The sequence below is a fragment of the Eptesicus fuscus genome, chromosome 2 (assembly GCF_027574615.1).
Source record: "Eptesicus fuscus isolate TK198812 chromosome 2, DD_ASM_mEF_20220401, whole genome shotgun sequence".
NCBI lineage: Eukaryota > Metazoa > Chordata > Mammalia > Chiroptera > Vespertilionidae > Eptesicus > Eptesicus fuscus.
In genome coordinates this window covers 40,791,371-40,815,686 of record NC_072474.1, presented here as the reverse complement: position 1 = coordinate 40,815,686, position 24,316 = coordinate 40,791,371, and the positions used below count along the sequence as shown (strand labels likewise).

Sequence of the window (24,316 nt, the reverse complement as noted above, 5' to 3'; positions counted from 1 at the left end):
CTTTCAAATTCCGCTATAAAACATGCGGCAGAGAGAAAAAAGGACGAGGCTCCAGGAAAGAGCACCGGTGTTGACATTTCGTTCAAAGAATGAGCTGAAGGTCACTCTTTCGTATTTTGCTCGAGTGAATGATCAATTGCTGTAAGACTGAATTATCAGCGGTGTGGCTCACTGCTGATTTATACGGCGTGGCTTAACTTTGTCTTCATCCTTCAAGATATTAAAACATAGCTAAGAGTCAGCAGGTACCTCCGAGACCCCGGGCGCTGCCCGGCCGCTCCCTAATAGCTCTCCCAGCTCCTGCCCAGAATATTTATGGTGAGTAGCCAGTTATCTCTTCTTTGGCAGCCGGCCCTGCTTTCCTGTCGTGTGGAATTGCCTGCATTCGCATTTGCAAACAGAGGCTCACTCAAGTGTCACTAAAGGAAGAGGAGGCGGAGCCAAAGGGCTTTAAAAAGGAAAGAGGAGTCATTCTACTTTTCAAAAAGAGAAACCGTGCTTGGGGAGGAATCGGATCTCCACATTTCTTCTTTCAGCTTCATCCGGGGTCCTGGTTGGAACCTTCCATCAATTCTTTTCTTTTTCTTTCTTTCTTTCTTTTTTTTTTTTTTCTCTCTCTCTCTCCAGCCTTTGCCAGTTGCTCTCTCTGCCGGTCACAGTAAAGTCGGGTGCAGGCCTCCACAGTGTGGCTGTGACATTGTGAAATGTGTCAGAAGGGTGTCAGGTATTTCTTGCTGGCTTCCCAAAAACTTAGATAAAGAAATCTTTCCCAGAGTGACCCTTTCAGGCTGCTTTTGGACACTGTCTTGAGTTGAAGCAGAAGGAGGTGAAGGGCGACAGCCAAAGAGCCCCGGAGAAGATGCCCCAGGGCTGCGGGCCGGCTGGGGAGCACTCCTGGGGGCAGACGCACCGCCAAAGTCAAGTTAGTCTCTATTGAAAGTTCAAGCCCATGAGGACCATGCTGCTCTTCCTTGCCACGCTGCTGCCGGTAGTTTTTAAGTTGGGTTTTAGTCTCTCAGCACTCCCACGCTGGAACTGTCCTGCAGGCTCCCCCTCGGGAAATGGGAATTCTACGTGTGCAGGTGAGTAATTCCATTCAAAGGAAACTGCCCTCAGCTACCTGTTCATTTCGCCTTGTAAAGTTGGGCTTTTTTTTCCCCCCCTGATTTGTCTTTGCGTGTGTACATTTGCTTAATTTTTGTTTTCTAATGCTTGTGCAGTCTCTTACTGGCTGTTAGGGCTCATCGCCTGCCGGCTGTACAAACTCCTGGTTCTCAAACTGTTCTTCCATGTGTGGCCGAATGCGTGTCACTGTAAACTAGCTGAACGTTTCTTTTCACGTCTTTATGCTGACACGAGGAATCACTAAACACGTAGTTGATCAGCTTTTTATTGAAAACTGGGGAAAGAGACAGCACTTTTTTGACATTGACTCTAAGGCATAAAATATTCTCTAACAACTTTGTGCAAGAACTCAGAAGTTGCTTAAAAACCAGTGAAAAAAATGGATGAGGATTGGGAACAAACGTGGTTCTATTATGAAAGCCAAGCTAAGTTTCACCTTACACCTCCCCCTCCTCTCCCTCCCCACTCCTTCCGTTTCTGAATCTCTGACTGGCTCCAGGTTTTTAGTAACAGGTGCATTGTAACTCTGTGAACTGCTAAGAAATGACAACATGCCACATACCCCTCCCATAATAAATGGGTTTTTAATCTAGGAGAAGTGGGGTTTTACTGAATGCAAAATAGCAATCCTGCTTAAGGACATAGCCTGAAAAAACTCTCTCTCTCTCTCTCTCTCTCTCTCTCTCTCTCTCTCTCAATTCATTTTATTTCGCTCTTGGTTGGGTCTCCAACCTGCTGTTCAAACAAGGCAGCCGCTTCCATCCATTATAGAACATGAACTACCCTGACGTTCCTTTCTTGCCCTTCAGAGAAGGGATCTGACTCTCAAAGAGAGATAAACCGAGGAAACATGGTACCGCTTCCAGGAGAGAGGTCTCCGGGAGACAGCACCGAGCAGTGGGGACTGAGAGAACAGCGCTGAGCCAATGCTGACGCTGGCTGGGCTCCTGCCCTGGCTGCCTCATGAAGGAAGTCACCAGCGAGATCAGGTGTTCTTGCTCCGGCCCTCAGGACCGACTCCAGGCCACACACATTGCAACAGGGGAGCAGAACCCTAGGGTGTTGGAAGAAAGGAAGAAATTCTCTTGGTCTTTGTGACTCCAGCGCCTGGAGCGTTTCCACTTCCATTTTATGTATTCAGTCAAGTCTTGCTGAATGAATGAGGAGTCTTTCCCTGACCTGCTGGTCACAGAGTCCCGGAGAATAAGGACAAAAGGGGCGACTAAAGACAAAGATGACCTCACGAGCATGTTGCTCGGCTGTTGGAGGCAGAGGGGAAAGCGTTTGGACACAGCTGCGTTGGATAGACTGGAGCCTCCCAGGGGTGGGTGAATTGTCCCAAGAGTAGTTGGCAAGTGACCAGAATTAGGCACTGCCATTTGCATGGGACATGTGGGGAGATGGTGGGAGCCAGCCAAGAAGCAGAACTTGAGAGAGGGGGAAATCCCACAGAAGTGAACTTTTACACATCGCTTTAGACTCTCGCGACCCACAGGGTGAGAACTGCTAGCAGGGTCGCCTAAGACCATCGGAAAACACAGATATTTACATTACGATTCATAACAGTAGCCAAATTACAGTTATGAAGTAGCAACGAAAATAATTTTATGGTTGGGGGTCACCACAACATGAGGAACTGTATTAAAGGGTCGCGGCACTAGAAAGGTTGAGAACCACTGCCTTAGAGCCTCAGGGAACCACCGATTCCTGCTAGCAAGCGAGCTTGTGCTCCTCACCACCCCTGACAGTGGCTCAGAAGTGCCCTCACGGGTCTGGATGCACCAAATAAACTTGAAGACCAGGACAGAGACAAGGAGTTCAAGGGGCTGGGTCAGGGTGGAAGGAACACAGGTTTTAGAGGCAAATACACCTCATTGCAAATCCATGCTACCTAGTTAATACTTGAGTTATATTGGAATATTGCAGGAAGTATCCCCACCCCCTTTTCAGGATCGTGCTGAGGATCACATGAGATACCACGTGAAACACACCTAACACAGAGGCCAGCCGACTGTGCTCAATAAACGTCCTCTTGGCTCCATGTCTTGGCTAAGTCTGTTTGATCAGATCACGCCCTGAGACGCCTCATCTGGGCAGTGCAGTGACGTGGCGCGGGCCTCACGTGGTGTGGACGCCACTCTGTGACTCTGCCTCTTTGCTTCCTTGATCCCTCATGTCACTTGTTTAAAACCCCTACTTTACACTCCATGTCTCATGTTAGCTGATAACTGCCTGGGTCACACCCTGTGCCCCCTGCATTTCAGAGGCTAGTATTTCTCCTTTCTAACTAGATCTGGTGCCATCATTTACACCGCCCCCGCCCCTCCGCCCCAATTGAATTCCACTTGCCTTATTTCTTGTCCTTGGCACTCAGACAGACCACCTCTGGCCAGCCTGACCCAGCAGAAAGAATGCTTTGTGGTTTGACAAGATTCAGGTAACTTTAGGCAAGACTGTCACTCCTGTGACTGCTAGCCACATAAACCAAGTGATAACACAGAACTGAATTTTCTTTTCATTCCTCCCCTCTCCTGCTCCTCTGTTTTTTTGTGTTGTGTGTGTGTGTGTTTTTTGTTTGCTTTTATTTTTTATAGACCCAGTATTCTGCTAGCTTCTATTTGAGCTACAGTAGGTGAGGATAGCAATAAAGAAAACTGCTGGCAAGTGGCTTCTGAACTTTCAAGCTTATTTGCCCTCTAGGAGAAATACCTGTTGAAAAAAGGAACAGATCCTGTTTGCTGTCTGTAGCTGCATTATTTAGATGAACTTTCCTGGTAAAATAAAGGGCGAAGAAGTACAGACTGAGCCTCAGAGGGCTGGCTGCAGGAGGAACCTGGGGCATTCAGCCCACTGGGAGATCACTGTTAGCAGTAAACAGTGAAATCACGGATTTCAGCACTGGCTAAGGCTTGGGCAGCTTCCCAGTCATGTGCAAACCCGAATAATTTCATGGTCAGGATCTTTGTTTTTTCAGCCAGGGTTATGCAAAAGGTTTTTGTTTTTCTTTTTAATCTAACTGCAAAGAAATTCTAGAAATGATCTTTGATGCACAGCACGGAAATGAAACTGTCCCCAAAGTACCCAGTGGTTTATGGTCTTTGAGGGATAGTAGGGTTTAGTGGTAAAGAGCTTAAATTTTGGAGTCAGACCTGGGTTCAAATCCCAGTTTTGCTGCTTGTGAGCCATGTGTCTCATTTTCCTCACTCTAAAATGAAGATATTTACCCCCCTCTCCTAGGATTGTTGTCAGGATTGTGTTAATGTATTTGTTTTCAATGTTGGCCACACATTAGAGTCACCAATGTCCAGGCTGCCATCCAGTCCATCTGGGTCAGAGTCTCTTCTGGGGTGGAATCCAGGCATCATTTTCTCTGAAACTCTCCCTTGGTGATTCTAATGGGCATGATGGGTTTAAGCCGCTAAGTTAATGCATGTAGGGGCATAAAACAGACCTGGTATATAATAGGCACTCAATAAGTCTTAGCTCTTATTGGTATTTTTATCATTGTTAAAATTATTTTTATCAGTGGTAATTGTACCAGTATTTTCTAAATGTGGCTCGGTTTCTTCTATAATAATTGAACTTTATTTTTACACCTGGAAAACACCACATTGAAAAATCTGAGATGGCTTTACATGAAAAATTACAGTCAAGATAATTTCAACATTCATAGCTTGTATTTTTTTAAAATTTAATAAATCTTTATTGTTCAGATTAATACAATTGTTCCTCTTTTTCCCCCCATAGCACCTCTCCACCTGGTTCCCACCCTACCCTCTGCCCTTACCTCCCCCCTGTCCTCATCCATAGGTGTACGATTTTTGTCCAATCTCTTCCCGCTCCCCCATACCCCTTTCTCCCCCTAGGATTGTCAGTCCACTCCCTTTCTATGCCCCTGATTCTGTTATATTCACCAGTTTATCCTGTTCATCAGATTTTTTTATTCACTTGATTTTTAGATTCACTTGTTGATAGATATGTATTTGTTGTTCATTATTTTTATCTTTACATTTTTCTTCTTCTTCCTCTTCTTAAAGAATACTTTTCAGCATTTCATATAATACTGGTTTGGCGGTGCTGAACTCCTTTAGCTTTTTCTTATCTGTGAAGCTCTTTATCTGCCCTTCAATTCTGAATAATAGCTTTGCTGGGTAGAGTAATCTTGGTTGTAGGTTCTTGCTATTCATCACTTGAATATTTCTTGCCACTCCTGGCTGGCCTGCATAGTTTCTGTTGAGAAATCAGCTGACAGTCGTATGGGTGCTCCCTTGTAGGTAACTAACTGTTTTTCTCTTGCTGCTTTTAATATTCTCTCTTTGTCTTTTGCTCTTGGCATTTTAATTATGATGTGTCTTGGTGTGGTCCTCTTTGGATTCCTTTTGTTTGGGGTTCTCTGCACTTCCTGGCCTTGTAAGTCTATTTCTTTTACCAGGTAGGGGAAGTTTTCTGTCATTATTTCTTCAAATAGGTTTTCAGTATCTTGCTCTCTCTGTTCTTCTGGCACCCCCATAATTCTGATGTTAGTACGCTTGAAGTTGTCCCAGAGGCTCCTTACACTATCTTCATATTTTTGGAGTCTTTTTTCTTTTTGCTTTTCCGGTTGGGTGTTTTTTGCTTCTTTGTATTTCAAATCTTTGACTTGATTCTTGCGATCCCTAGTCTGCTGTTAGATCTCTGTATAATATTTTTTATTTCAGTCAGTGTATGCTTAATTTCTAGTTGGTCCTTTTTCATATCCTTGAGGGTCTCGCTAAATTTATCGGCCTTTTCTAGGAAATTCTTGAAAAACCTTATAACCGTGGTTTTGAACTCTATATCCAGTAGTTTGCTTTCCTCCATTTCTTTCATTTGTGATCTGTTTCTTTGTCTCGGCATTTTGGCTGCTTCCCTGAGTTGATAGAGTGGCTTTGTGTGCTAGGTGTCCTATAGGGCCCAGTGGCTCAGCCTCCCCAGTCACCTGAGGTGGACACTCTTGGTGCACCCCTTTGTGGGCTGTGTGCACAGTCTTGTTGTAGTTAAGCCTTGATTGTTGTTGGTATCACTGGGAGGAATTGACCTTCAGGCCAATTGGCTGTGAGGATCAGCTGTGTCAACGCTGGGAGAACTTCTGTGCTGGAGACACCCTTATGAGACTTGCAAAAGCTTCTGTGCTCAGCTTGGATGGGGCGGAGTCTCAGGGAGGAACAGACAGCATTGGTTTCCCATCAGCCCTGTCCTAATAGGCCCCTGTGTCTCAGTGTCTTGTGATAATCGCTGCAAGCACCTCTGAGAGAAAGCTGCCCTCGAGTTTCGCCCGCTGCCAGACAGTCCAGTTTCTCCCCAAATGAGTCTGGGTCCCCAGAGTCTCACCAGGAACTGGAGTTCAGTGCAGTCGGGAGCTTGTGTCTCCCTCCTGCTTGAGAAAGCCAGCCACGTACTCAGTTGCCCGCCCTCTCCGCGCACGCGCCTCGGTACATCTGCCTTCCACAGTTCCTCTGAGTCTCAGTGTGCTTTTCTCTTTCCTGACAGTCCAGTTTCACCCTGTATGAGTGTGGGAAGGTGAGAATTCTCTGTGTTCAGGGGAGAGCAAATGATTGTTTCCCATCAAAAGTAAATGAGAGGTGAAGTGGAGAGGCGGGAGGGAAGGGGCGCGCGCAGCTGGAACCACATGCGGGCAGGTGGGTGCTCTCTGAGGTCTGCAGCCCCGTCCCTTGGAAAAACTCTTGCTTCTCCATTCAGCACTCGCTCCAATATTGATGGAGGCCCCACATCTGGCCGTTACTCCAGGCGTCCCACGATATGGACACAATGGGAAGGGCCGGGCTCTGTGAAACCTTACGACACTTAAGGAGAAACCAAGATGGCGGCATAGGTTAAACACCTAACCTGCAGCCGGGCACAACAATTTCAAAAATACAACTAGAGGTCAGAACGGACATCGTCCAGAACCACAGGAAAGTTGGTGGACTGAAATGCCCACAGCTGGGGGGAAGGAGAAGGCCACGGGGACAGTCGGGGAAGCCGTAAAAGCCTGAGGTATGGAGAAACGGGCGGAGACACGAGCACACGCGCCTGCGGGGAGGATGGAACCGGAGAGGAGGGGGCGGCTGATGACCTGGCCGGAGTTCACTGGCAGGAAGGAGATAAAGGCTCCGGAGTGCGCTGAGCGCCGGCTCCAATTGCACTGAACCCCATTCCCGGCGAAACCCTGGGAAACTCACTCACTTTTGCAACTCCGCCGCCCCCGCAGGCCGCCCGGCCCGGGACGCTGGGGACGCCGCCGCAGCGGCGGCGCCCGGAGCCCGGCGGCCTCCCAGCAACCGTCCCGCCGCGCAGCCCCCGCGCGCCTGGTGCCGCGGGCCGCGCGCCCCGCACACTGGACGGAGGCCCGGGCGCCCTCTCCGTGCACCTCCCGGCGGAGCTAGACTTCAGTAGAGTTGACTGAATTCAAGGGATTAAGAAGTATAAATTGGGGGGACGCCGCGGCGGCCACGTCCGGAACGCGGCGATGGCGGTGCCTGGAGCTCGGCGGCCGCCCAGCGCCCGTCCCAGCCGCGCGGCCCTCGCGCGCCTGGTTCCGCGGGACGTGCGCACCGCGCACCGGACGGAGGCCCGGGCGCCCTTTCCGTGCACCTCCCGGCGGCGCTAGACTTCAGTAGAGTTGACTGAAATGAAGGGATTAAGAAGCACAAATTGAGAAGTTTGAAAAAGATGGCGGCGGAGGTTAAAGGCTGTTCTGTTGCCTCGCACCCAGCGAAATCGGAGGGGATGAGGTGTGGAGGCGCGTGGGTCTGGCTGGTGGCGGGGGAAAGGGGCTTTTGTTCCAAACCTAAGGGAGATTAGCTCTCCATCACCCTGAAACCCATCTTCTGGCGAACCCCGGGAGACCCAGATGCCTGCGGGGAGAGGCGGGACTTTTGCGGAGGTGCGCCCAGCAATCAGTGTTTGCTGCGCTGGAGTGCGGAACGAGGGGACTTAGATACGTGGAAGGCAGAAGGACCAGACTCACAGCCATCGCGGCTCGCCGCACCATGGCCTGTTGGCGCCCTGAGACCCCGCCCCGCCCTGGGACCCGCCCCGCACGTTTTGAAGACCCGCCCCGCAAGTCTTGCAGGCACACCTGCGCCCCAAGCGACGGCTTATGCATGTGGGTGGCCTGCCCTCTGGCAGCGGACCAGATGATCTGCTGTTCTAGTCGGACTGCTCCAGGGCCACTCAGACAGGAGGAAGAAACTACAGTTTTTGCTGTAATCCTTGCTGAGTGCCTAAGGCAGTAGCTGATCTACACCCCATTGGAGACCCAGAAACGAGGGCATCTAGTGGTCTGTGGGAGATGACACCAGATTTCAACCACGTGCATAAGGGACACATTCAACGGGAATATTCAGTGAGCGCCAAAGCTTTGCTGCACCAAGACCCGGCCCATAAACGTGTCTCCTGCACAGCAACTCTTCCTTTATAGACAAAGAGAGCCCCCCCAGTGACACCAACAACAATCAAGACTTAACTATACAAAGGAGGACCAAGATGGAGGCATAGGGCGGAAGCCTGATTGTTTCCTACCACAACAACATTGAGACTACGACAAGAGAGCAGAGCAGACACCATCCAAGACCACCATAGGGCTGGCTGAGTAGATGCTCTACAACTAGAATAAAAGAGGGGTATGTGGGATGATGCTGATGCCGGTGACCCAAAGACCACACTTTAAGAACTACGGCTCAGGCGACACAAAAGAACTATGGCTCAGGCGATACAACAGCGGCCTGGAACGTGCTCGGCGCAGTTCCCCCGGCGGTATCTGGCTGAGGGGACGGCTCCACTGGCAGCCAAGCACGGACAGACGAGCCCCTATGAGACATGGGGTGGGAGACTCCGCGCTTGCTGACCTCCGAGTCCGTCAAGAATCTCAACGCCCCGGAAGCGGCCAGGTGCGCATGCTCGGCGACCGGCCACCGATGCAGACCCAAGGGCCGACGCAGCGACGCCAGACTGGCCCACCGCCATGCACCAGGTGCACCGGAGCTTCGCCGAGCCGCCGCCCGACGAGTTCTGCAGCAGCCATACTGGAGCTCTGGAAGGATGGCCAGGGGAATTGCTGAGGGGGGATTGACCAGCAGGAATTGGGATCGGGAAGACGGGGCCCCGCTGAGACCCGGGTGCGGGCGGGGTTGCGCGCCTCTGGGCTCGGGTGTGGTCACAAGCCTCTGGGTATAAGTGAGGTCTCAAGTCCCTGGGTCTAGGTGAGGCCACATGCCCCTGGGTCCAGGTGAGGCCGGACTCCGGGTCCGGGTGAGGCCAAGTGCCCCTGGACCCGGATGACGCTGGATCCCGTGCCCGGGCGAGGCCAAGCGCCCCTGGGTCTGGGAGAGCCCACACACCCCTGGGTCCAGGCGAGACCATGCGTCCCTGGATCCGGGTGAGGCCTTGTGCACCTAGGCCTGGGTGAGCCCAAGTGGCCCTGGGTCTGGGAGAGGCCAAGCGTCCCTGGGTCCGGGTGAGACCATGTGTCCCTGGATCCGGGTGAGGCCTAGTGCACCTAGGCCCGGGTGAGCCCAAGTGGCCCTGGGTCTGGGAGAGGCCAAGTGTCCCTGGGTCCGGGTGAGACCATGTGTCCCTGGATCCGGGTGAGGCCTTGTGCACCTAGGCCCGGGTGAGCCCAAGTGGCCCTGGGTCTGGGAGAGGCCAAGCGTCCCTGGGTCCGGGTGAGACCATGTGTCCCTGGATCCGGGTGAGGCCTCGTGCACCTAGGCCCGGGTGAGCCCAAGTGGCCCTGGGTCTGGGAGAGGCCAAGCGTCCCTGGGTCCGGGTGAGACCATGCGTCCCTGGATCCGGGTGAGGCCTCGTGCACCTAGGCCCTGGTGAGCCCAAGTGGCCCTGGGTCTGGGAGAGGCCAAGCGTCCCTGGGTCCGGGTGAGACCATGTGTCCCTGGATCCGGGTGAGGCCTCGTGCACCTAGGCCCTGGTGAGCCCAAGTGGCCCTGGGTCTGGGAGAGGCCAAGCATCCCTGGGTCCGGGTGAGACCATGTGTCCCAGGATCCGGGTGAGGCCTCGTGCACCTAGGTCCGGGTGAGCCCAAGTGGCCCTGGGTCTGGGAGAGGCCAAGCATCCCTGGGTCCGGGTGAGACCATGTGTCCCTGGATCCGGGTGAGGCCTCGTGCACCTAGGCCCGGGTGAGCCCAAGTGGCCCTGGGTCGGGGAGAGGCCAAGCGTCCCTGGGTCCGGGTGAGACCATTTGTCCCTGGATCTGGGTGAGGCCTCGTGCACCTAGGCCCAGGTGAGCCCAAGTGGCCCTGGGTCTGGGAGAGGCCAAGCATCACTGGGTCCGGGTGAGACCATGTGTCCCAGGATCCGGGTGAGGCCTCGTGCACCTAGGCCCGGGTGAGCCCAAGTGGCCCTGGGTCTGGGAGAGGCCAAGCGTCCCTGGGTCCGGGTGAGACCATGTGTCCCCGGATCCGGGTGAGGCCTCGTGCACCTAGGTCCGGGTGAGCCCAAGTGGCCCTGGGTCTGGGAGAGGCCAAGCGTCCCTGGGTCCGGGTGAGACCATGTGTCCCTGGATCCGGGTGAGGCCTCGTGCACCTAGGCCCGGGTGAGCCCAAGTGGCCCTGGGTCTGGGAGAGGCCAAGCGTCCCTGGGTCCGGGTGAGACCATGCGTCCCTGGATCCGGATGAGGCCTCGTGCACCTAGGCCCGGGTGAGCCCAAGTGGCCCTGGGTCTGGGAGAGGTCAAGTATCCCTGGGTCCGGGTGAGACCATGTGTCCCTGGATCCGGGTGAGGCCTCGTGCACCTAGGCCCGGGTGAGCCCAAGTGGCCCTGGGTCTGGGAGAGGCCAAGCGTCCCTGGGTCCGGGTGAGACCATGCGTCCCTGGATCCGGATGAGGCCTCGTGCACCTAGGCCCGGGTGAGCCCAAGTGGCCCTGGGTCTGGGAGAGGTCAAGTATCCCTGGGTCCGGGTGAGACCATGTGTCCCTGGATCCGGGTGAGGCCTCGTGCACCTAGGCCCGGGTGAGCCCAAGTGGCCCTGGGTCTGGGAGTGGCCAAACGTTCCTGGGTCTGGGTGAGACCATGTGTCCCTGGATCCGGGTGAGGCCTCGTGCACCTAGGCCCGGGTGAGCCCAAGTGGCCCTGGGTCGGGGAGAGGCTAAGCGTCCCTGGGTCCGGGTGAGACCATGTGTCCCTGGATCCGGGTGAGGCCTCGTGCACCTAGGCCCGGGTGAGCCCAAGTGGCCCTGGGTCTGGGAGAGGCCAAGTATCCCTGGGTCCGGGTGAGACCATGTGTCCCAGGATCCGGGTGAGGCCTCGTGCACCTAGGCCCGGGTGAGCCCAAGTGGCCCTGGGTCTGGGAGAGGCCAAGCGTACCTGGGTCCGGGTGAGACCATGCGTCCCTGGATCCGGATGAGGCCTCGTGCACCTAGGCCCGGGTGAGCCCAAGTGGCCCTGGGTCTGGGAGAGGCCAAGCGTCCTTGGGTCCGGGTGAGACCATGTGTCCCTGGATCCGGATGAGGCCTCGTGCACCTAGGCCCGGGTGAGGCCACGTGCCCCTGGGTCTGGGAGAGGCTAAGCGTCCCTGGGTCCGGGTGAGACCATGTGTCCCTGGATCGGGGTGAGGCCTCGTGCACCTAGGCCCGGGTGAGCCCAAGTGGCCCTGGGTCTGGGAGTGGCCAAACGTTCCTGGGTCTGGGTGAGACCATATGTCCCTGGATCCGGGTGAGGCCTCGTGAACCTAGGCCCGGGTGAGGCCACGTGCCCCTGGGTCTGGGAGAGGCCAAGCGCCCCTGGGTCCGGGTGAGACCATGCGTCCCTGGATCCGGATGAGGCCTCGTGCACCTAGGCCCGGGTGAGCCCAAGTGGCCCTGGGTCTGGGAGAGGCCAAGCGTCCCTGGGTCCGGGAGAGACCATGTGTCCCTGGATCCAGGTGAGGCCTTGTGCAACTAAGCCCGGGTGAGGCCACGTGCCCCTGGGTCTGGGAGAGGCCAAGCGTCCCTGGGTACGGGTGAAGCCAGATCCTGGGTCCGGGTGAGGCCGTGCGCCCCTGGATCCATCCGGGTGAGGCTGGGTCCCAGGCCCGGGTGAGACCACGTGCCCCTTAGTCCAGGTGACGCCGTGCCCCTGGGTTCGGCCGAGACCAAACCAGAGGGAGTCGGACCTCCGTTACCACCATTTGTCCACCATCCAGAGCTGAGGGGTCAGTGCTGACATGTACACATAAGGAACTACTGGACATCGAAATTGGGTCTCAAAAGAACTGTTGGTCCAGGGGGAAGCTCGCTACAGATTGATTCATTTGCCTGTCAGCATAAATATTATTGTTCGTCTCACATTCAGTTCTTATTAGTATATATCTAGTGACATATGATCTCGTTCATCTAGAGGAAATGATGAACAACATAGACTGAGGAACAAGAACAGAACCAGAAGCAAGGAGGCATCGATCGGACTATCGGGCCTCAGAGGGAGGATAGGGGAGGGTAGGGGGAGAGTGGGGGGAGGGGGGAGTTCAACCAAAGGACCTGTATGCATGCATATAAGCCTATCCAACGGTTAAGTTCAACAGGGGACTGGGGCATGCGTGGGGAGAGGGGTGGGATGGGAATGGGGGGATGAGGACAAATATGTGACACCTTAATCAATAAAGAAATTAAAAAAAAAAAAAAAAAAAAAAAAAAAAGTAAATGAACTAGTAATTTGGTTCACAATTTGCCTTCATGAAAATCCTTTTGAACTAATTTCTTGTTTAGTATGAATGTTTTCTGTTTTTTGACATCAGTAGTCTCCAAACTCTATTCAATCTTTAAAAAAATTAAGATGTGGGCATATGCTCTCAATTTGTGTGTTTATCAGTTAGTTACATGTCATATGTATACTACTATTATGAACATTATGCTACACATATTTCTAATATTGTCTTTCCAAACAATAGTGACCTTTTTTTCAGTCTGTAAGCGGTACACATCCTACTTGGCGAGACTGTTGTAGAGAAGTAATAAAATGATGGAATACATGCTTCATCTTTCTTAGCTCTTAGTCAGCTCCCTTCACTTAGGCACGAAGAGATAAGCAAAGGTTTACTTTTTTTTCTTTTTTCAAGTAAAGGGGAGTTCTTTATGGTGAATTACTTCTCTCAGAGTGTATAATGGAAGAAATAAAAATGACTTTTCTCAGGGTGGATAATGGAAGGCATAAAAATGCACTGAGATTCTTCCACAAGGACCAGAAGGAGAGACCACGCCTAAAGATGGCTGCAGTGTCAGGAATTCCAAAGCTCCATGGCCTGCTGGAGTGTCTATATCTTAGGATTTTAAAATAAAAACAGGTGCCTTCAGCCTACGTTCTGGGGAAACCCAGTGTGTCTCCCCTAAGACAGTGGGAACGGTGATGTGGAAGGGAAGAAAGGCTCTTGTGTTCCTGCTGGCCCTTCCACTGAGTTATTGATCAGTGTGCTCGCCTCTCAGGTGCTGACCCTTTCCCACACCTCATAACCTCACGCCCGACGCCACCCTGTTTTACTTCTTGAAAGACCTGGTGCTATGAACTGTGAGCGGACAGACTTTAACTGAAAGTTTGTGTTTGTATGTGTGTGTGTGGGGTGGGGTGGGGGGGGGGGGGGGGTCCTAGCCACATCCTGATCCAGCACATCAAACAACTAAAACTATTTGTCATTCTTGTTCTTAAAAGTTAAGTGATTGTTCTTTGTGGGAACACTTACCAGCCATCTCTCTCTTTGGTGCCAGCCCCTGCCACGTTGGCTGGCCTCGGCGAGGCTGACCTACACCCAGCCCGCTTTCCCGGGCCCCTTGGTCTGTTTCAGATGACCGACATTCCCACGCAGAACGTTTTAGATTTTCTCCCCCTCCTCCTCCAATTCTGTTTTCCTGATCAGATCTTGGGCCTCCTTTTTTAAAATTAAAAACAAAACAAAAAATTAAAATATTACTAAGTAGCATACTGAAGTATTTTAATAAGCAAAACAGTTGTTTCTCAAAAAAAAAAAAAAATTCTGGCCACAGGTTTTAAACTAATTTCTTCTTTTCTCTTTCCACAATGGGAGAATGTTCATTTTGAGACAGAAGCTAAGCTTTTCGAAGGCAGGTTCCAGGTGGTAGGAATACTACCTGGAGAGGAGACTTTTCCTGTGTGCTCGGGATAGGAAGGAATTCCATTTTGGGGAGTGGCTTTCTTTGGCCTCAGAGACACAAGTCAGAAGTGAGGCAGGACACTGACATCAAAATAGACGGTCGTACGTCTGGTGTTGGCCAGTTATTGTAAGGTATTCCTATTATACCCATTCCTTAATGCGGGTCTTATTGAAAGTTAGAGGTTGATGTTACTTGTGCTGAGGAAAATGAGGAGGCTGGTCCCATGTTTCAGGTGAAATGGTACAATGAGTGGCAGGTAGGAGGGACTGAAGCACGGTGGTCTCACAGTGGGGTGGCCAGAGGTCGGATGAGAGGCACCAATGGGCGAGGATGAGGGAGGCAGCATATGCCCCAGTCAGTGGTCAACTATTAGGAGTATTAGTAGTTTGGACTCTGAATCACTTACCATATCTCCGATCTTATTTTTGTCATTAACTTGTAGATTTCATTGTACTACTTTATTTAGATTGATTTATATGTTGTCTCTTAATCCAGATAATTAAAAAAAATCAAACATTAACCTTCAGACAAAAGGTAATTAAAATTTCTTACCTAGAAAATAAGTCTTCTACAATCTGTTTAACATTCTTAACTTTTTATCACTTTGATTATAGTGGAGAAAGCTAGGAGAAGAAACTAGTAACTTTCCAATATATGTGCATTGCCTGATCTAAGATATTTCAGCAATTATTTTAATGAGGTAGTTTTTGTAAACTTGTTATGAGCAATAAATAAATAAATAAATAAATAAAGACTCAATAAATAACCTCAATAGCTGGGAATTACTGCATTGGAGAGTTTTTTCAGAATGTCCAGGTCAGTTTTAAAGAATGCTCTTTCTTTCAAGGAATTTCTAAATATTTTTCAAGAAATTCTCAAATTCTATGAAGCAACTTGATGTTGAGTTTAGACTTTGTTATTACTCTGAATTTGAGAAATCCTAGAGTTAGGGAACAAAATGTGAGTTTTATTATGTTATAGTTCCAAATGATAGAATTAGAATTAACTTTAAGAAGGAACCAGAAACAATTAAAAAATAACAACAAAAACCTTGGTCATTGTAATAAAATTTTCCCCATTGTCTATCTCTTTCTTGACTTCAGGTTAGTACTTTTATCCAGAATGATAATTCTACTCATGAAGGAAGTATTACCTGGACATTAGGTGAACCACGAATACAGATTCATTTCGTAGAGATTATATATTAACACTCAGGCTAGGAAGGAATTCCATGGTTGGGGGTGGCTTCCTTTGACCTTGTGGACACAAGTCAGAAGTGAGACAATAATGTTAATAAATAATGGCTTTGCACATGACCATTCCAGTCCCATCCCCAGCTGTTGGGTTTGCTGGGGACCACAACAAGATGATGACTGATTTCTGGGTTGTGAAGTAATGTTTTTGTCAATTGTAGAAAAAGAAAAAAAATCATTAAATAGAAGGGACCTTTACACTTCTTGAAAGATCTCACTATATCTGAAAAGACATTTCGATTTTATTTTATATGGCCAATGTTACTAACCTTTGAAAGCAATTTTGGGATAATGCATGTAAATGGCTTTCTTTAGTAGGTTTTTTTTTTTTTCCTTAACATCATCATTCAAAGCTTGCCTTTGATGCTAGAAGTTAGTTAATGTATAGAAACCTCAGTCATTTTAGCCAAATTCAAGGCACACTCTTCTGCTCTCATCACCTCTTGACCTTCTTTCTGAGCCTGGAGTTTGAATTGGTGTGTGAGTATGTTTTCACTTATGACCTTGATTTTCTGAATCTCCCAAACTTGGCCAACCCTACTAATGTCTCTCAGTGTCTGGGTCTTCCAAGCGGTTCTCAAGTTACTTGTATACTGCCATTGTGTGAGTGTGGAGGCATTTGAGAACCAGCAGACTTCTGTGGCAGTGATTCATGGTATGCACTGATGTATTTGCAAAGCCCCCTGTCAGTGGCAGGAGAGAAAAGGCCTTTCAGAGAAAAGGCCTACCTTTTCTTCCATTCGGATCAGCCTGTCATGCTGCTGCAGACCGGCTTTGTGTGTAGTATGTGGATTTCATCCTGAGGTGGTTCTTTCTGCGGGTAGATGGTTGCTAGGATACAGACAGTCCTCACAACATCATGGCAGCTGCCTTGTTCTTCATCACATGGTGCATCAGTGGAGCAATGGTGTTTTATTTCATTCACTGCAACACTCTCGGGGTTAACATTTCTAAAGCTTGAAGAAGGAACTTTCTTCTTTCATAGACTCCAACAGTTCAAAGATGGAAGATCAATCAAACTCAACACTGTGATAATATAAGGCTGCTGACACCAATCCTGTGGATTTTGGGTCCTTCCTTTATGAGACTTAAAAACAGGCCCAGAAACAGGAGCTGCCGGGAATCTTCTGCCTCCCTCTGAAGCATACAAGTATTCTGCTTAGTATAGAATTTTCAGTACAAGAGAATGTAAACCCTCTTTTTGTGCAGGGAAATTACAAAGGTTACTGTCATTGATGTTAATTTACCCAGTAGGTGGGAGATGTGTATCTTTTAGATTTAAACAACATTGTTGAGAATTTTAAAAACTCCAAGTGGGTGAAAAGCTTAGGTTTGAAAATATATCTTAAAAATTGACTGAAACTTTTATATTTCTTGATTAGTCTAATGAATCATGGGAAAAAGGTACATGTAAGAGGGGGAAAAAAGATATATGACAAAAATTTCCATCTAGAATCTCAATCCATTTAAAATGCACCCAACAATGTCCAAGAGAGAATGATAGGTGACTATCTTTCAATATTGATATACAGGGGTGGGCAAAAGTAAGTTAATACTAATACATAATATAATAATGATTAAGTAAATAATAATACAAGAATAAACTCTGTTTCGCATACTCACAACTGTAAACCTACTTTATCTTCTGGAACAAAAAGCTAAACAGAAGCACACTGTGAATGGATGTCCCTTTAACATAAGCTGTGCTGATGCCTATGAAATGACCAGGTTCTAGTATTTCTATCAGGATGAAATGTCATATTTGAAGCAAAGGATAAGTTTGTCATTCTTGAAACAAAGGATAAATTTTAAACCGAATAAATAGTGGTTTGTGCTTTACATAAGTTGATTGATCTTGTCACAGGAAAAAAGTGGAGCAGTTTTGGATAAGTGGTTCTAGTGTCACATTTGTTTGTACCTTAACTTTATTTTTATTTTTTAAAAATATACTTTATTGATTTTTTTACAGAGAGGAAGGGAGAGAGATAGAGAGTTAGAAACATCGATGAGAGAGAATCATCGATCAGTTGCCTCCTGCACACCCCCCACTGGGGATGTGCCCACAACCAAGGCACATGCCCTTGACCGGAATCGAACCTGGGACCCTTGAGTCCACAGGCTGACGCTCTATCCACTGAGCCAAACCGGTTTTGGCTTGTCACCTTAACTTTATTTATTTATTTATTTTTAATTTTTTTTTTAATTAAGGTATTATACGTGTACATATCTTACCATTGCACCCCCCACCCCACTCCCATATATGCCCTCACCCCCCCCCAAGTTTTGCATCCGTTGGATATGCTTATATGCATGCATACAAGTCCTTTGATTGATCTCTTATCTCCCCCACCTCTCCCTAACTTTCCCCCTGTTATTTGACAGTCTGTTTGATGCTTTACTGTCTCTGTATCTATCTTTTTGTTCAAGTTTATAATGTTCTTTATTATCCATAAATGAGTGAGATCATGTGGTATTTTTCTTTCATTGACTGGTTTATTTCACTTAACATAATGTTCTCCAATTCCATCCAGGTTGCTGCAAATGATGAGAATTCCTTCTTTTTTATGGCAGCATAGTATTCCATTGTGTAGATGTACCACAGTTTTCTGATCCAGTCATCTGCTGACGGGCACCTAGGCTGTTTCCAAATCTTAGCTATGTCACCTTAACTTTAAATGAAAGAGTTCTCTCACCCTTAGCCAATGCACTATGCCTAGCGGGATGTGCTAAGCCTCAGCTTTTTAAATTAATAAGGTCCAATTATATCGCTGATATGAGCTGCTAGTACTTGCCTCATATAATAGTGCTTAATTCATATAAGGGCTTAGAATCTTATCTGACATAGTGAGTTCCCAGGACATATGAGCTGTTACTCTCTACCAAATTCCATAAGCTGAGATATTAGTGACACCGTTGCGTTGTGTAATTTTTCTAAGCTTATTTTTCAAATTTTCAGTGATGTTTAGAGAAATCAAGGTGGGTTTCTTGGGATAAGTCAAGTGTTAACAATCACCTTACCCAGGGTGTTCTCTGTGACTTATTACCCTTGATGATAAAATATGGCATGACATCTTCAATTAATTATTTTTTCTAAGTAATTATTTTTACTATTTGTCACATTTGCTCTCAACATTTCAAGAAAATTATGTGAAGTGGTTTTTCTTGATATTTATATAGCTACTAGAGGCCCAGTGCATGATTGAATCATGCACGTGTAGGGTCACCTACATGCTTTCGCTTTCAATCACGGGGGAGCTGGGTGCCTGACCGCTGGCGCACCAGGCCTTTCAGAAGCCTCTGGCGTGGCGGAGGCTTCTGAAAGTCCTGCTGCCTGAGTGGACAAGCACCCAGCTTCCACGCTTTTGCTTTTGATCGCTGGTGCCTGAGTGGACAGGCACCCAGCTCCCCCGCTTTTGATGGTCTGCGGTGGGACGTGAGCTCGCTGCCCCAGAGGCCCCTTCTGTGCCGCAGCACAGCCATGGTGCAGACGCTGAGCTCGAGCCGCCACTGGCGACGCGAGCTCAGCATCCCGCTGGCCCAATCAGCCACCCCGGCCACCCCGAGTCCCACCCCCCCCACGCCTCCTGGCCAATCGTGGGCATAGCAAAGGTATGGTCAATTTGCATATTTGTCTATTATTAGGTAGGATACATACTGTTGGGGCACAGAACTCGGTGCTGGTCAGGGTGGGATTAATGAGAACAATGGATCTGGATTCAGAATACATCTAGACACCAACATTTTTTTTTTTTTTTTTACTATTTGTCTAGGAACACTCAGAATGTGGTATTTATAGGCAAATATTTATTAGTTTAGACTTTCAATTTGATCAACATTATTGTAAAGTTAGTTTTAAAAAAAGGATGATTGTGTTAGCTACAAATGAGACTCAGACCAAATTTTGAACCTCTAAAATTTTTTACAGATTTAATCAATTTATTAATTTTTTAGACTTCCTTCAAAGAGCCAAGCTTTTAGTGTCACTTGGAGGGGGTTGTTTGTTTTACGTTATTGTTTTATTTCCTGTAGCAGAGCTCATATTGACCCTATTGATTTGGTACTTGAAGTTTAGAAAAGCAGAGAGAAGGAAACATTTCACAGACAATAGGAATCAGGGTAAGAAACATCTACTTATGAATTCACCACAAGTTCGGGCTTCTTTACAAAATGCTGCAAACCAGGAAGCTATTGAATTCTGTAAGTCAGGCAGGATAGGAATTGCACTGATAAGTGTTAAATTGAAGGGACCTTCAAGGTCATCTAACCCAACTGCCTCATGTCACCAATGACAGGCTGAGATCCAGGGAGAAGAAATAAGTTATCAGGATCCTATGAGACCTAGAATTTGGCACCCTGGACGCACACATGCCACCTCCCAGGACTGACTGTTGAAAGCCCACCAATGTAATGATTAGTCCTTTGTACCAAAAAGTATTCATCATGTTAAGTTGGAAAAGTCTCTTACTGTATCTAGTTCCTTATGTTGAAAGGACCTTGTAAGTAAGACTGAGACTTTCTTTTCTACAAATTACACCAATAAGTTAATTCAAATAAATTAAACACGTTTTATTCAACATTAGTTATGTGTTTGGGCTGGCAGTGGTGACATTACTGACCCAGATGCCCATGGTATCCTGAGGGGACAGGCAGGTTCCCAGCCCAGAGGCCTGGGGGCGGGGTGTGCTGCAGTTTACCTGCTGACTTATGAACCGTGCTAGTTGGATTTATCAAAACTAACTCTTACAAAACCCCCCAAAGTGGCTTAAAAGCCTTCTTGCAAAGGCACTAAAGATAGCAGCTGATACTGTAATGCAACCCCAAGGACTAATGAGGAATGGAAGGCACAGACCCTGCATAGGAGGTAAAAGCCATGTCAATCTCAAAAAGAGACATATGTAATACTTTCAACAAGAAAGAATTCAAAGCAAAACAGCAACAAAACAATTCCATTTTCTTTAGAGTTGACCAAATAAATAAATAAATAAATAAATAATAGAAATTAAGAAGACAGCTTTATTTTTTTTTACTTATTTTTTAATATATTTTATTGATTTTTTACAGAGAGGAAGAGAGAGTTAGAAACATCAATGAGAGAGAAACATCGATCAGCTGCCTCTGGCACACCCCCTACTGGGGATGTGCCCACAACCAAGGTACATGCCCTTGATTGGAATCGAACCTGGGACCCTTGAGTCCGAAGGCCGACGCTCTATCTACTGAGCCAAACCGGTTTTGGCAAGAAGACAGCTTTAAAAATGCACTTATGTTTATTAGTAGTAATAATGAACTTCACAGCAAGTGTAAAATTTGCCTTAAAATGTTAGTTAATGCTAACATAAAGCCATTAGGACAAATAAGTTGCTTAAAAATAAGTCTCTAGAATGTGAAAACAACTTTTATGATTTTTACAGTTGTGTTCAAAGTTATGACATTTAAGACTATGTTTACTATGATAAAAAGTTAGAAGGCTCTCTTTAGGTTTCTGAAGCAAAACTGGAAAAGCCTTATAATGTTGGCAAAATAGGTGTTCCTCCTGCTTCCTGCTGGGGAAAAGCATAACTAAAAGAATGCATGGAAAACCACATGGCAACAGATTAAAATGTGTTCTTTTGGTAGCAAGTACTATTGAAAATCTCACAGAGAGCATTACTGACATTTTGAAGAAATTAGTATTAGAAGAATTGCACAGAAGAGTAAAAGTAAAGGTGTGTCTAATATATCTCAGTTTATGGTATTTTCTAGAAACTAATAGTTAACATTAATGAGAGCTCACTATATGTGAGGGAAGATTCTAAGCACTTGGCATAAATTGATTTCTTTAGTCTACATAACAATCCTAGGAGGTAAGTACTATGTCATCTCCATTTTAAAGATGAAGAAACTGATGCACAGAGAGTTAAGTAACGAGTTGAGGGTCTGTAGGGAAAGGGAAAAATCCCCCTTCCCTCCTCTGGTTCCTTTGGCTGGTTTATAACCAACTTGACGTGAGACAGATTTACGAGAGAAAATCAAATGTAATTGCCCTCGCACGGGAACCCCGTGCACATGAGGGGTTTAGAGACAGAAGGTTAAAATGAGATATGTATGACGTTCTGAGCTCGGGATGAGGTAAGTCACCTTGGGGCTCAGAGGGTAATTGCAAGATGATAAGTTGAGCAGATGTTCAGGAATTAGTAGTTTGCCCTGCCATACAGAGGCGTCAAAAAATGTTATTTATGATCGTCTCTTACTATGGGCAAGGCCCCTGATTCAAATTCTTCTAGGGAGTTAAGAAGAGGCAGAGTTTCACTTGAGCTGCAGGGTTTCAGTTGCCTTTAGCTCAAACATAATGTGCACACCATGGAGGCCCATCTTGGGGTGACTCGCTCTGAACGCCACCCCCCCCCCCCCCCCGCGCCCCTTCATCAGCTAATAAGTAGTAAAGCCAGTAGAGAGTCAACATGGTATTCTGTGTTCAGGGCCTGTGATCTTAGCCACTCTTGTATTTGCCTGTGATATTTTTCATTAGCCCAAAAAACAAACAACAACAACAAAAAACAAATGCATAAGAGAAGTAATTTCCTCGGTGGTCACTGACTTCTTTACATATGAACAAATGGATTATGAAGAAAAAACAGTGCCGGTGGTGATGGAGCTCCGCATTTACTGACACGTCAACAGATGAGATCACAATGGGCCCTGGCCTGCAGTTCTCGAAGTCTCTCAGGGAGGCAGGGTAGGAAGGAAGTTGAAACTGGAGTTGCATCAAGAGCAATGGATGTATTGATGTCATTACTTCTATAAAATCAAGAATAGACTAGATTCTTTATAATACTCATGAAAATGTTGACCTACGTGCTTCCCACCGAGTATCTTGAATCGAAGTTAAGAGAGCAGGCAAATGTCACGAAGTTTCCTTTTCAAAAGAGAAGTGTTTCAATGTTTGGACCTTTGCTGTGATAGCAAATAGGCGTCCCCAGGATGCAATTTGAAAAATAACTAGAGCAACAGAACTCTCTCCCACTTAAAGGTGACATTCTAACAAGGAGTGAGAAAGTGGCTGCTGGTTGTAAGGTTTGTGTGTGAGGAGAACAGTTGGAAAACAGATGTTGGAAATGTTTCCATTGTTAGGAGATTAGGTTGTTTAACAAAGTCAACATGTCACCTATTAAAAACTCTCATGTCTGCAGTTTTTTTAAAAAAAACCTGTCAGCAAAATTTTCCAAACCATTTTTTAAAAACTTCCAAGTAAAGAATTTTTGTCCCCTTTAATCTATTTTTAAAAAAAAATATATATAATACAACACTGGTTGGTTTGCATTTACTGATTAAAATTTAGGAAGATAGAACTTTGCTAGTCTAATCCAACAAAATTTGTGAATAATTGATGGGTGTAATTAAAAAGTGTATTCTGTGATTTTTGTACATACAGTTAGTGAAGCATTTCTTTCAACTGGTGCAGATACAATTGTGAAAAATCTTTTTTGTCTATGACATCCATCAATGACTAAATATCAAAACATATGGAACTTTCAACCAAATTTTTAAATTCCTATGTCAACTTCAATCTTTTCAATAAATGGAAACTAATCTGAAGGTAGTGCATAATCTCAATTTTTGACATGCAGAGGGACTTTTGGGGCTATGGGAGATGTTCAGCTGGACACATCCAGCAGAGAGTAGAAAATATAGTGGCAAAACTCAGAAGACAGATTTCTGAGTCTTGCTGTGTGTGTGTGTGTGTGTGTGTGTGTGTGTGTGTGTGTGTGTGACATCTGGAAAAACTTTTCTAATACTCTAAGGTTGGCAAACGTACGTTAGTCTGGTGGCAATAGTCTTTACATAAAATTGAGCATAATTTATACTGACAAGGAGAGGGATATTTAAACATGTTTACTTAGGATGAAAAATGACCTATAGCACAAGTACCTTAAAACATGCTGCCTGTTTTGCAAAACTGCATTATTATGAGTTATTTTAAAAAGTTATACTGAACTGTGGTATTAGCTAAGAGATAGACACATAAATTAATGGGATGGACTAAAATGCCCAGAAATGAACTTATACAAATATGGTCATTTGATCTTTGATGAAGGTGCAAAAGCAATTCCATGGAGAAAGGATAGTCTTTTCAATAAATGATGTTGGATTGATTAGACATCCATGAGCAAAATAATGAACCTCAACCTAAACTGCACACCTTGTACAAAGATGAACTCAAAATGGGCCATAGATCTAAATCGAAGATGTGAAAATGTAAAACTTTGAGAAGAAAACGAAAAAGAAATATTTGTGTCCTGGAGTTAAGTAAAGAGTTCTTAGGAATGACACCAAAAACATGATATGCAAAAAAACTGATAAATTGTACCTCATCAAAATGAAAACTTTTGCTCTGCCAAAGGCAATGTTGAGAGAATGGAAAGCCGTGCTGTACTGCATTTTGGAAGAAAACATTTGCAAATGACATATCTGACCAAGGACTTGTATCCAAAATATATTTTTAAAAAAACCTTTCAAATGTAACATCAAGAAAATAAATAACCTAGTTAAAAGTGGGAAAAGGATTTAAATGCATAATCCACCAAAGAGGATATAAGGGTGGTAAATAAGTCTATGGGAAGATGCTGAGCATTATTAACTGTTGGAGGTTGAATATGGCCCCCAAATATGTTTAAGTCTTAGTTCCTGGAACCTATCAATGTTACCTTACACGACAAAAGGGACTTCCCAAATGTGAGCTGAGATGGCGTGATTAATCTGGATTATCTAGGTGGATCCTAAATGTCCCAATGAGAGGGAGGCAATAACGTCTAAGGAGGAAGAAGGGGAGGGAAGCAGAGAGAG

The 24,316-nt window shown here is 46.8% G+C and overlaps 1 protein-coding gene across 4 annotated transcripts in view; it reads left to right on the top strand.

Annotated features, from left to right (window-relative positions):
• The first annotated feature begins 958 nt into the window (after positions 1 to 958).
• EGF (epidermal growth factor) overlaps positions 959 to 24,316 on the top strand; it is a 103,872-nt gene continuing 80,514 nt past the window's right edge. For all 4 annotated transcript variants that reach the window (XM_054726653.1, XM_054726642.1, XM_054726648.1 and 1 more), the window contains exon 1: positions 959 to 1,082. In XM_054726653.1, coding sequence (XP_054582628.1) covers positions 959 to 1,082 — 124 coding nt within the window. The remainder of the gene's footprint in view (positions 1,083 to 24,316) is intronic.